This window comes from Molossus molossus, unplaced genomic scaffold (genome assembly GCF_014108415.1).
Source record: "Molossus molossus isolate mMolMol1 unplaced genomic scaffold, mMolMol1.p scaffold_m16_p_21, whole genome shotgun sequence".
Classification (NCBI taxonomy): domain Eukaryota; kingdom Metazoa; phylum Chordata; class Mammalia; order Chiroptera; family Molossidae; genus Molossus; species Molossus molossus.
This window is the reverse complement of record NW_023425357.1, coordinates 4,733,242-4,746,962: the sequence shown is the minus strand read 5'-3', so window position 1 is coordinate 4,746,962 and position 13,721 is coordinate 4,733,242. Positions and strand designations below refer to the sequence as shown.

General features: G+C 41.3%; 1 protein-coding gene across 1 annotated transcript; it reads left to right on the top strand.

Moving 5' to 3' along the window:
- The first annotated feature begins 318 nt into the window (after positions 1-318).
- Positions 319-8,758, top strand: LOC118638835 (zinc finger protein 615-like). The gene is made up of 3 exons (XM_036274963.1): positions 319-460; positions 735-830; positions 7,116-8,758. The coding sequence occupies exons 1-3, from the start codon at positions 319-321 to the stop codon at positions 8,756-8,758; spliced, it is 1,881 nt and encodes a 626-aa protein (XP_036130856.1).
- The last annotated feature ends 4,963 nt before the right edge of the window (positions 8,759-13,721 follow it).

The window sequence follows — 13,721 nt, the reverse complement described above, 5'->3', positions numbered from 1 at the left end:
AGGGCACATACCTTGGTTGCAGTTTGTCCCCAGCCTCGGTTGGGGTTGTGTGGGTGGCAGCTAGTCGATGTGTCTCCATCACATTGATGTTTCTCTCTCTCTCCCTCTCGCTCTATCTGAAGATGAATGCAAAAATGTCCTAGGGTGAGGATAAAAATATATATTTATATGTGTTATTGTTAAGCACTGGTGTGTATGAAATGGGCCACACTTTCCTAGCAGTTGTTACTTTGGCATCAATAAACTCACAAAAATTCTTGCAGTTTTGAATGTTTCTTACGTTAACATAACATCTAAAGGACATCACCAATAAACAGAATGGTGTCATTACAGGAATCCCTGACTTTTCACGATGTGGCCGTGAACTTCACTTGGGAGGAGTGGCAGCTCCTGGACCCCCATCAGAAGAACCTGTACAGGGATGTGATGTTGGAGAACTTCAGCCACCTGGAGTCAGTGGGTGAGGACAGTCCCCCTGTGTCACCATGTTAGTTTTTTTTTGTTTTGTTTTTTTCTCAGCTGCTTCGCTCTTCTGAATAACTGTAATTCTCTGAAATGGTCAAATTTCAGATCCTTCTCTCGCCCCACACAGAAAGGTATAATGTCCCCTCTCCGAGAGAAGTCTGTGTGTTACAGATGTGAAAGCTGTTCATTCCATGAAATGTAACATTCTCCGTTCTTGACAGACCCCAGCACAATTCAGTATGTCTCTGTCTTTTGTTTTTCATTAACAGGGTACCGAGCCAGCAAACCAGAAGCGCTCTCCAAGTTAGAACAAGGGGAAGAACTGTGGACAGTACAAGAGGAACTCCACAGTCTAGTCTGTGCAGGTGAGGGGCTGTGAACCAGCACGGTGGGCAGCCGGGAAGTCACATTCTCATTAGAGCAGACGTCAGAGCGGTGACAGTGACAGAGGAAATTCAACCCACCCCTTCACAGATGAGAACCCCCTTTTTTTTAGAAGCTTAGAGGAAAACGTACCCCCACTTTTATTTCTGAGCTCATACCCCAGTTATTTTACCAACATCTTGTTTTTGTTTGCACAGTTTGCTTTCTCCTAGGATTCTAAGATCTTCCTCTATTTGTCCACAGTCACAGTTTCTCTGCCTGTGTTACTACCTCTCTTATTAAGGAATTCCAATTTCCATGCCTTTTTGGAAAGACAGAACTTTCATTTCATCACTTTTTTCTTATTACAAGGCCTTCACGCCCTGTTAGGAAATAGTGATTTTTCCTTGTAATAAACAACGCCATCTTGGATGCTGTGTCCTCATGATAACCTGCTTGTCATGGTGCATTTATACCTTCTGTCTCATCACCAACCATTCCTATTGGTGACCATGTTCTTGGGGGAAAAATACACATGGTCTTTCTGGCTCCCCTCAAGGTCTAAGGATATCCTGCTTCCTTTGCTTGTATCCCACAAACTGTCTTCCTCATACTATTTGGAGCTAATTTCTCCTTAGTTGATGAGATTATGTTATATCACTGTGAACTCTACCTATCCTGAATGTCTGTTATTGTCTGCCTTTAAAATCTTCCCTCTTTCTGTTTTCTTTATTTCTTAAAGGGTTTAAATATGTTTTTATTGATTTTAGAGAGGAAGGAAGGTAGAGGGAGAGAGAGAAACGTTGATGTCAGAGAGAAACATCAGTAGCTTGCCTCCTGCACATGCCCTCCACTGGGGATCAAACTAAAATCGAACCAGCCGCTCTTTGGCTCATAGAATGACGCTCAACCAACCTAGACCACACTGGCCAGGGCTTAATCTTTTCTTTAAATAATGAGGGTGCATTTATGTTGCTTTTTGCTCCTCTCCCTTCTCGGGCCTTAGTACTCAGTTCTTATCACTTTTCAAAGTTTCTTGTATTCCCATGAGTTAACCTCTTTCTGTTCTGTGAAATTAACTCCCAAATTAACTTGTCTATCAATACAGTACAATGTATGCTTGTTTCCTGTGTATTTTACCCATCATCGTGGCAGCTGGCCTGTTCTTATTTTGTGTGTGAGAAAAGGAATCATCTTTTTTCCATTCTTTTTAAAATTTAGTTTCTCTTACCACACTAGATATTTTAAATTCTATTCATCTTGGTATCACCTGGGATGTCTTCTACATGCCGACCTCTCTACTATTTCATTTAATGAATAAGAAAATATCTTTTTAACATGGTACAACAGTTCCAGCCTAAACATCTGCTTCAAGTGGCGTTCTTCCTAGTTTCGTAGTTCAAATTTTTCTTCATTCTTAGATATTATCACTGTATTTATTTTTCTATAGCTTTTGTTTTCATATCATACTTTTAGTGGTTTTACTTAGATTTAATTCACATACCATACAATTTACCCAGTTAAATTATATAGTTAATTGGTTTTTAGTTCATTCATATAGAAATGTGACCATTACCACAATCAATTTTGAAAAATTTTACATGTACATTTTTTTTTTAAATCATCACCCAAGGATATTTTTCCATTGCTTTTTAGATAAAGTGGGAGAGAGAGAAGGAGGGAGGGAGAGAGAAACATTGATGTGAGAGAGACACATCAATTGGTTGCCTTCTGAACATCCCCAACAGGGATTGGAGATCAAACCTGCATCCATTTGTTTATTAAAATACTGTTCATTTGAAACATGTAATAGAATCTACAGACATCCTGTATACATTCATTTGGGACACTCTGTATAATGGAAAAAAGGCCCAGCCAGTTTGACTTAGTGGATTGAGCATCATTCCATGAACTGAGAGGTCCCAGTTCAATTCTGCAACCATGGTACATGCCCTTGACCAGGAATTGAACCAGAGACTTTTCCGTTATCAGACCAATGCTCTAACTGGTGAGCCAAACCAGCCAGGGTTGTACATATTTTCATCATGGCCTTGATTTCTATAGCTTTGTATTATGTTTCAAAATTGGAAAAGGTGAATCTGCCAACTCTGTTCTTCTCTTTGAAGACAGTTTTGACTTCTGGGGTTTGTTGTTGTTGTTTTATTCTCAGCCGAGGACATTTTTTCATTTTTTGTTCACATAGAGTGGGAGGGAGAGAGAGAGAGAGAGAAACATCGATGTGAAAGGGACACATCGAGTGATTGCCACCCACGGGACCCAACCAGAGCCGGGGAAAATTAAAACCGAGGTACATGCCCTTAGCGGGAACCAAACACAGGTCTCTCTGGACCGCAAGCTAACGCTCTAACCGCTGAGCCAGACTGGCCAGGGTGACTTCTGGGTCTTTTAATTTTCATTGGAAATTTAGAATCAGGTTGTGAATTTGTAGGGGGAAAAAGCACACATACAAAGAACAGGTTGGTTTTTTTTTTTCTTTTTAATCCTCGGGGACATTTTTCCATTTTTTGTTCGGATAGAGTGGGAAGGAGAGAGAGGGAGAGAGAGAGAGAAACATCGACATGAATGAGACACATCAAGTGGCTGCCACCTACACGACCCCAATCAGGGCTGGGGACAAACTGCATCCGAGATATGTGCCCTTAGCAGGAATTGAACCCAGGTCTCTCTGGACTGCAGGCTGACGCTCTAACCACTGAGCCAAACCAGCCAGGGCCCAGGTTGGTTTCTGATAGGGATTACATTGAATCTGTATTTCAATTTGGTAGGAATTCTCTCTTAACCATATTATACGTTCTAATCCAGAAGTATTGGGTGTTTATCCATCTAATTTGGTCTTTCATTTCTTCCCACATTTTATAAGTTTGAGAATTTAAAGTTTTATACCTTCTGCCCTGGCCGGTTTAGCTTAGCGGTTAGAGCGTCGGCCCGTGGACCAGAGAGTTTCGGGTTTGCTTCCCACTAAGGGCACGTACCTCGGTTGCAGTTGGTCCCTGGACCTTGGGGTCATGTGGGTGGCAGCCAGTCTATGTGTCTCTCTCGTATCGATGTTTTTCTCTCTCCCTTACTTCCTCCCACTCTATCTGAAGATAAATTCAAAAATGTCCTCGGGTGAGGATTTAAAAAGAAAAAGGTTTATACTTTCCTTAAATTTTTTCTTAAGTATGATATTCTTTCTTATCATGTAGTAAATGGAATTCTTTTTTTTTTTTTCCTATGTTGTTATTGGTTTTTTTTTAGAGAAAGAGAAGGGCAGAGAGAGATAGAAACATTGATGTGAGACAGAAACATCGATTGGCAGCCTCCTTACACACACCCTACTGGGGATTGAACCCGCAACCTAGGCATATGCCCGGACTGGGAATTGAACTGGAAACTCTTTGTTCATTGGACAACACTCAGTCCACTGAGCCAAACTGGCCAGGCTGGAATTGTTTTCTTGATTGCATTCTTTCCATTATACAGAGTGTCTCAAATAAATGTATATAGGGTGTCTGTAGATTCTATTATATTTTGAAAATGAATGGTTATTTTAATAAACACTGGCTTTATAATTATTCAAAGTTGTATATACATTTTTCTGGAACACCCTATATAATTTTAAGATATAAAAATAAAATTGAGCCCTGGCCAGTTTTGCTCAGCGGTTAGAGCATCAGCCTGCGGTCCAGAGAGACCCAGGTTCAGTTCCCACTAAGGGCATGTACCTCAGTTGCATTTTGTCCTCGGCCCTGGTTGGTCGTGCGGGTGGCAGCCACTCGATGTGTCCCTTTCACGTTGATGTTTCTCTCTCTCTCTCTCTCTCTTCCTCTCTCTCCCTCCCATCTATCTGAACAAAAAAAAATTTTTTAAAAATGGAAAAATAAAAATAAAATTGATTGCTTTCCCATCATATTCTCATGACACTTAGGCCCAGGTAACCAACTTTCCTGTCATGTGCAATTGCAGTTGCTCTTTCAGTGATCTCCGTGATATGCTATTATCCTGATTAGAAAGTTTCTGTCCTCTTTCTAAGGACTCCTAAGTGTTCTATGCCTCTGATTACCTCCTACAATTTATGCGATTGCTGTGTTTTCTTAAAACTTGCATTTTGATAGCCTGATATTTTCAAAGCTAATAGCAGTGCAAAAAAAGATTTAAAAGAAATAGACCTTGTGCCCTGGCCAGTTTGGCTTAACTATTAGAGTGTCGGCCTGTGCTCCAGAGAGACCCGGGTTCGGTTCCCACTGAGGGCACCTACCTCCGTTGCAGTTTGTCCCTAGCCCTGGTTGGGTCATGCGGGAGGCAGCCACTCGATGTGTCCCTTTTGCATCGATGAGTCTCGCTCCCTCTCTCCCTCCCACTCTATCTGAACAAAAAATGGGAAATTGTCCTCAGGTGAGGATTAAAAAAAATATAGACCTTGTCCCTACTCTGCACATTGCTTTTATTCTCAGTAGAAGTCTTGTATAATCAAGAATAAACTTATTCTAGGGTAAAAATTTCTGGAAGGAAAATTAATGCAGCCAATGAACCGTGGGTGTTTGTCCTGGAGGTGCTCTTTTAGGAGCGTGAATTGCTCTTTAATGAGGTGACTTTCAGCACATAGATAAGCGATGTGTCAGCTCCCTGGAGTTTTTCAAATGTGAGATTATAGGAAGTTCAAAGAACTGAATATGGAATGTGTTTAAGGACCTACTAGGAAGTCTGGATGGAGTGACATGAGCAAGAGGGAAAACAACTGCAGATAAGGACAATGGCGTAAGCTAGAGGTTCTAAGACATAGGTCACACATTGCTTCTTCAGGCCATTCAAGACTTTACTTTGATTCCAAGTGAGTTTAAACACTGATGAGGAATTTTGAGTAGAGGAGTGACATTATATAACTAATTTTTATAATGGACCACTTTATGGTGTAGAAGGTAGACAGTATTAGGGAGGGGAGTGTACTATTATACTCGGGTACAATTTGTTACAGTTTAATAATACAGATTAAAATGATCAAAGATAAAAGGTACATACAAAAAAATTCAGGGGTGGCATGAAACATACTAAATTAGCCCGGCTGGTGTGGTTCAGTGACTGAGTGTCAACACATGCACCAAGAGGTTGCAGGTTCAATTCCCTGTCAGGGCACATACCCAAGTTGTGGGCCCGATCTCCAGTGGGAAGCATGCAGGAGGCAACCAGTCAATGTTTTCTCTCTCATAGCAACATTTCTGTCTCTCTCTCCTTTCCTCTCTCTCTAAAAAGAAATCAATAGAAACATATTTTAAAGAAAACTGATAAATCATTTTACCTAATTAGGTGTCTAAAGTTAAGAGACAAGAAGCAGAAATAGCAGAGGTGCTCTTCTATTATCCTTAAAGCAAAGTGCTATGTTTTGGAGAGGGTCTCCTGATCAGGATACAACATGCTGACTCTGAGATCTGAGGGCCTCAGGCCCCACAATCATAGGAATTACATCCTGCCCACAATCAGTGAGCTTGGAAGGGGGCCCCGGCTCCAGTTAAGATCCCAAACATGACTGACATTTTCACATAGTCTTGAGACCTTGAGAAAAGGACCCAGTTAGTATATGGTTGGACTTCTGATTTATGGAAACAGATAATAAATGTTTATTTTCTTTTAAAAAATTTCATCGATGTTTCTATCTCTCCCTCTCACTTCCTCTCTAAGATTAATAAAGGAAAACAAAATCTGTTAAAAAATATATTTCTGATAGAGCTCTAATGTCTAGGCCTCCCTCTTTTCTCAGAGATCAGTGGGTGGGGCTGGAAGTCCAATTTTCTAATCAGTTTTTCTTTCTATTGACTAGATCTATCCTGAGACTTTGTAGGAACCCTGTGCTAAGTCACCTTACTAGCATAAACTCAGCTGTTATAAGAAAGTTGGTTGTTTTTTTTTTTGCCCTGGCCTGGTGGCATAGTTCTTTGAAGCTTTGTTCCCTGCACAGAAGGGTTGCAGGTACCCTGTTGAGGAAGCAACACATCAGTGTTTCTCTAAAATCAGTACGCATGCTCTGAAGTAAGGATTAAAAACAAAGGAAATGTTTTTTAAAAGTTTTTTTATTTATAGGACTAGGTACTCCTGTCACTTAGGAAATGGCAAGGGTTTTACAACCTCATTGTCAAGTACTATGGACAAAGACCAGATATATTTCTTAAACTAATACAGAGGATGGGCACTAAATAGTTGCTTCACATGAAAGCATTTTGTAAAAACAGTTTTATTTCAAACTAAGGTTATGGGAGATTATGGAATGATTCACTGTTCCTCTTCTTTCCTAGTAGTCAATAAAGTTGATGATCCTCTGCAGTATCACTTGCAAAGTCCAAGCATTGAGAAGAGTGTGGAACAATGCTGTCAACGTAATAGGTTTGCAAATATGGTTAATCAGAATGAAGGTCATTTCCTATTAAAGCAAAATCGTGATATGTTTGAGATACCCGAGAAATCTTTAAAATCAAATTTAAGTTTTGAAAACCAAAACAGAACTTGTAACTTAAAGAACTCTGTTGAGTTGAATGGAGAATGGACACCCATTCCGCATGGTAACTGTGAACAATTTTACACTGAAATTAAATTGCCTGTCAGTACCAGACCCATCAGTAAGTCCCATGTCATTCAGCAACAGAGAACTCACAACATAGAGAAAGCCCATGTATGCCTTGAGTGTGGGAAAGCCTTCATCAAGATGTCTCAGCTCACTGATCATCAGAGAGTTCATACTAGAGAAAAGCCAAATGGATGCAGTCTGTATAGTAAAACCTTCTTCAGAAAATCCAGGCTCACTGAACATCAAACAATTCATACAAGACTGAAACAGTATGAATGCACTGAATGTGACAAAACCTTCCTCAAGACATCACAGTTCAATATACATCAGAAAACTCACATGGGAGAGAAACCTTATACATGTAGTGAATGTGGGAAAGCATTTATCAAAAAGTCTCGGCTCATTTATCATCAGCGAACTCATACAGGAGAGAAACCTCATGGATGCAGTTTCTGTGGGAAGACCTTCTCTACAAAGTTTAGTCTCACTACCCATCTAAAAACTCATACAGGAGAGAAACCCCATGGATGTAGTCTGTGTGGGAAGACCTTCACTACAAAGTTTTGTCTCACTAACCATCAGAATACTCATACAGGAGAGAAACCTCATGGATGCAGTCTATGTGGGAAGACCTTCTCTACCAAGTTTAGTCTCACTACCCATCAGAAAACTCATACTGGAGAGAAACCTTATATATGCACTGAATGTGGAAAAGGTTTTTCAGTGAAACGTGGCCTCATCCTACATCAGCGAACTCATACTGGAGAGAAACCCTACATATGTAACAAGTGTGGGAAAGACTTCACCTGGAAGAACACTCTCATCAGACATCAGCGAGCACACACAGGAGAGAAACCCTATGTATGTAGTGTGTGTGGAAAAGGCTTTACCATGAAGACTGATCTCACTGTACATCGAAGGACTCATACGTTAGAGAAACCGTATATATGCAGTGAATGTGGGAAAGGCTTCTCCATGAAGCACTGCCTCATTGTGCATCAGCGAATTCATACTGGAGATAAACCTTATGTATGTAATGAGTGTGGGAAAGGCTTTCCCTGGATGTGCCCTCTCATCAGACATCAGCGAGCACATTCAGGAGAGAAGCCCTATATATGTAGTGTGTGTGGCAAAGGCTTCAGCATGAAGGGTGGTCTCACTGTACATCAGCAAACTCATACTTCTGAGAAACCTTATATGTGCAATGAATGTGGCAAAGGGTTTACTCAGAAGTATAAACTCAGTGTACATCAGCGCACTCATACGGGAGAGAAACCCTATGTATGCAATGAATGTGGAAAAGGCTTCCCAGTGAAGAACAAGCTGATTGTCCATCAACGGATTCATACAGGGGAAAAACCTTATATATTGTAGTGAATGTAAGAAAGGCTTCACCTTGAAGAGCCCTTTAAGCTGACAACAGTGAACACATAGAGGAGAGAAGCCCTATATATGTAGAGTACACAGAAAGGGCTTTACCACGAAGAGTGATCTTCCTGCACATTAGCGAACTTATACTTCAGAGGAGCTACATATGTGTATTGAATATGAAAAAGGCTCCACTGTGAAGAGTCATCTCAATGTACATTGGTGCACTTATATGGGAGAAAAACCCTATATATGGGATGAATGTGTCAAAGGCTAAACTGGAAAAAGCATGCTCATTGCACATCTGCAAGTTCATATGCAGATAAACTATATAAGCAATGAAAAGGGCTTTAACAAACTCATACAGCAGAGAAGCCATACAGATGCAATAAATGTAGTGAAGTATCTAAGAAGAAGAGCCTCGTACATCAGATTTTGCTGAGGAAAGACTTCCTTTGCGTACACTTAATGTGAAAAATTCTCATTGTGCAAAAATGCTCTCATTACTCATCAGAATTGATGGGAGAGAAACCCTATGAATGTAATAAATATGAGAAAGCCTTCAGTAAGAAGTCAGGAATCAATGTTTATACAGAGGGGCAGCCCTATGAGGGCAGCGATTGTGAGAAAGCTTTTGTCCACTTGTAAATTCTTATCAAACATAGAATTTACAAGTAGTCACTTGTAGGCCCTCAAGATGATAATCTGCAGTGAAGAATAACTTAATGCACAGAATGTAGTGCTGTATTTATTGACCAATTACCTCATTTAAAAAAAATTTTTTTTTTGATGTTTTGAGAGAGAGGAAAGGAGATGGCGAAATAGAATCATTGCTGAGAGAGAACATCGATTAGCCACCTCCTGCATGTCCCCCACTGAGGATTGGGCCCACAACCTGGGCATGTGCCCTGACCAGGAATCAAACTGGCCGGGCTACCTCATATTTTATATTTAAAAATTAACAAAGCAACTCAGATACAGTCAGCCTTGATGAAAATATTTTAGAACATTATATGTCTAAAAAGTATATCCTGAGATAAATCCTATAAATGTAATGTGATGGACTAGGAAACTTTAGTGGGAGGTAGACCCTATTATACGTGATCATCAGAGATTATGAATGAATGAATGAATTTTTTTTTTATCCTCACCTGAGGACATTTTTTCATTTTTTGTTCAGATAGAGTGGGAGGAAGAGAGAGAGAGAGAAACATCGATGTGAAAAGTACACACCAAGTGGTTGCCACCCATACTACCCAACCAGGGCTGGGGACAAACTGCAACTGAAGTACATGCCCTTAGCGGGAACCGAACCCGGGTCTCCCTGGACCACAGGCCGGCGCTCTTAACCGCTGAGCCAAACCAGCCAGGGCTGAATGAATATTTTTAATTGTGGGAAAGCATATTTTGAGAAGTAAGACATCAATAGATGTTAGTTTATACTAGAGAAGTTGTTTCTTCTGGCAGTAAATATGGCACTGTTTCCAGTAATTTATATTGCTTCATCATTTCCCAGGAAATCCATGCTAAGCAGTCTATTTGATGGTCGTTAGCAAAACCTCAGGTAACATAATCAAGGAAAGAAGTGTTGAATGGAAAAGTATTCTTTCACAAGACTAACACATACCTCACAAGCTGTTGGGGCCAGGATACCTTCAGCCATATTTCTAGTTGCCTTGCCATTGATTTTATAAGTTTTAAACTGACACTTGCTCTCACAGTGGAGTAAATTTTAATATATATAATGCAGGAGTGGTCAATGCATATTTCATTTTGTAATGAACTTTTACATTTCCTTTATACTTTGTGTTACTTCAGAATATTTTAAATACTTGAAAATGAAACAATGTATTCATTTCATAAGGAAAACAGTATTTGGATGTGTTTAACCAAATTTATAAGTAACATCAAGTGATTTATAAAATTAAATATATATATATATATTTTTTTTTTTGTCTTAATCCTCAAATCCTCACCCAAGGACATTTTTTCCCGTGATTTTTAGAGAGAGTGGAAGGGAGGAAGAATGAGGGGGAAAGAGAAACATCAATGCGACAGACACATTGATTGGTTGCCTCCAACATATACTCATTCCAGGGCCAGGGTTCAAACCTTCAAACCAGGTACGTGCTCTTGACTGGCAATCAAGCTGGTGACCTTTTGGTGTGTGGAATGATGCTTCAACCAATTGAGCCACATGGCCACGGCAGCATTTTCTCGTTGAATTCATATAATAACCTGGAAGAGGAAACAAATATTGAATTGTTGGGAACACCCAGGATTAGAGAAACGAAGTAGTTTCTCCAAGTTTACAAAACAGAAATGTGTTAGATTTAAGAGGCTGGATTTCAACCTGGATTCTGGCACCAGGGCCAGGAAAAATTTCTACACTTCTGTGAAGCTCTCACTGGGGCATGTACACTGTGAAGAACAGGGAGGCTCAGCTGAAGCTGCTGCTTTCATTGTTGAAATTATCATGATTTTCCACTATTCTAAAATGTTGGAGCACAAATGCTCTGCCCCCTAGTGTTCACGGGAACATCATCTGTTGTCTCCAGTGGTTTTCCCAGGGAAATGTTCTTTGAGAAAGCTACAATATTTCTGCTTCTCCTTTGATCCCAGCACAAAGTTTGTCCCTGAATTTGGGCTGGATGTCTGTACCTTTACCCACCTTTTGGGTGTCAGGCTGTGATCCCATCTACTGTGGTGGATTTGATGCCTCAGTTTAACTCTTCGAGGGATGTTTGTATGTGGCACTGACATTCACCCTACAGAAAGGGGACAACTGGCCCCAGAGCAGAATTGTGCTCTCTAGTCTAGTATCCACTGGGTGGGCCTCCCTCGTCCTGCTGCCAGGACTCTGAGACTGCACAGGGAGGGGGACACCGTGTACATGCTGGCATTGCATGTCATGACTTCTGGGAGCCACAGTTGCCATCTTGGTCTCAAGGATGAGCCCCTGCTGGGTGGGAGTCTGGAGCCAGGGAGGGCAGACAGTGAGGCCACCCTGCCTTGCTTACCAGTGGGTGTGCTGGTGGTCTGCATAAGCAACCAGAGCAGGAGCATAGAAGCACAGTATCCTCAGCAAACGGATTCAGTGTCCAGTCATTTGGAATAGGGATTTACGTGAAACTTCCAGGTCCAGCATCCGAAAAGCCCAATATTTATGACTTCAAAACATGATCGGCTGTACAATACTCTCCTTAGGAAACTATCCCAGCTTTTTACCCTTTAAAAGAATGAGGGACAAACGGCAGTGAATTCTGGGACCATATATTCAGAAGTGAAGCCGAAGACCTCCAGGATCCTGGTCTCATTGGGTGACTGTTCACCTCTCTTCCATACACAGGGCCCACACTGCCTGTGTGATTCTGTCCTCCATGTCCCAACTGTCTGTATGAGACATTGGCTCTCCCATGTCTTCCCTTGTCCCTAAATGTATTCTGGACCCACATTCTCCTTTCCAGACCTCTTGTCTACACCAGGGACCTTTGGGTTGGAAAGAACTTTTTTCAAGACAAACCCTCACCTTAGTGGGCAGCACACTGGGCCACAACTAAGTTCTTTACTCCAAAATTTAGATAGCAGAGAGGTACAAGTACACATTTTAAAAAAATGTTTTATTGACTTTAGGGAGAGAGAAACATCAATATGAGAGAGATACATTAATCAGCTGCCTCCTGCACATCCCCCACTGTGGATTGAGCCCACAACCCAGGCATGTGCCCTGTCTGGGAATTGAACTGGGACCTCAGTCCCTGGGACGATGCTCAGTCCTCTGATCCACACCTGTGGGCTTTACTTTTGTTTTTAAACCCTTATCCGACGTTTTTTTTTCATTTATCTTCAGATAGGGTGGGGGTAGTGGGGAGAAACATCGATGCAACAGAGATATCTACTGGCTGCATGACCCTGACCAGGTCCGGGGCAAAGTACATGCCCTTTACCAGAATTGAACCTGCGGCTCATTGATCTGCAGGCCAACTCTCTGCTGAGCCAAACTGGCCAGGGCAAGTACACTTTTTATTTTTTATTTTTATTTTTTATCGTCACCCAAGACATTTTTTTTTTTCTATTTTTTGTTCAGATAGAGTGGGAGGGAGAGACAGGAAAAGAGAGAGAGAAAAACATCGACATGAAAGGGACACGTCCACGACCAACCAAGGCCAGGGACAAACTGCAATTGAGGTACGTGCCCTTAGCGGGAACCGAACCTGGGTCTCTCTGGGCCACAGGACAATGCTCTAACCACTGAACCAAACCAGCCAGGGCTATTGGCATGTTTTTAAAGTGTGTCTTGCTTTCACTTAATTCAGCAGCAAGATTAATACCCACCTTCATCAAAAACATGTTAGTAAAATGCTACAGATTCCATTTGTAAATCATTCTCTGAAAATGACAAAAATCCATATCTAACAAGTGCCATAAAGGCACTAAGTTTCATTCAAAAGCTGAATAAAACACAGTCTTGCCTGGCCAGTGTGGCTCGGTGGTTGAGCATCGACCCATGCACCAAGAGGTCACCAGTTCGATTCCTGGTCAGGGCACATGCTCAGGTTGTGGGCCAGATCCTCTGTGGGGGGGCATGCAGGAAGCGACCAATCGATGTTCTCTCTCATCGATGTTTCTATCTCTCTCCCTAAAAATCAATAAAATAAAAAAAAATTTTTTTTAAATAGGAAGGCCCTGGCCAGTTTTACTCAGCGGTTAGAGCATCAGCCTGCGGTCTGGAGAGACCCGGGTTCGGTTCCCGCTAAGGGCACGTACCTCGGTTGCAGTATGACCCCAGCCCTGGTTGGGTTGTGTGGGTAGCAACCACTCAATGTGTCCCTTTCACGTCAATGTTTCTCTCTCTCTCCCTCCCTCCCACTCTATCTGAACAAAATATTGAAAAATGTCCTCAGGTGAGGGGAAAAAAATAAAATATTATACTAACCCTTTCAAAAATATACCTTCAAAAAAATAAAAA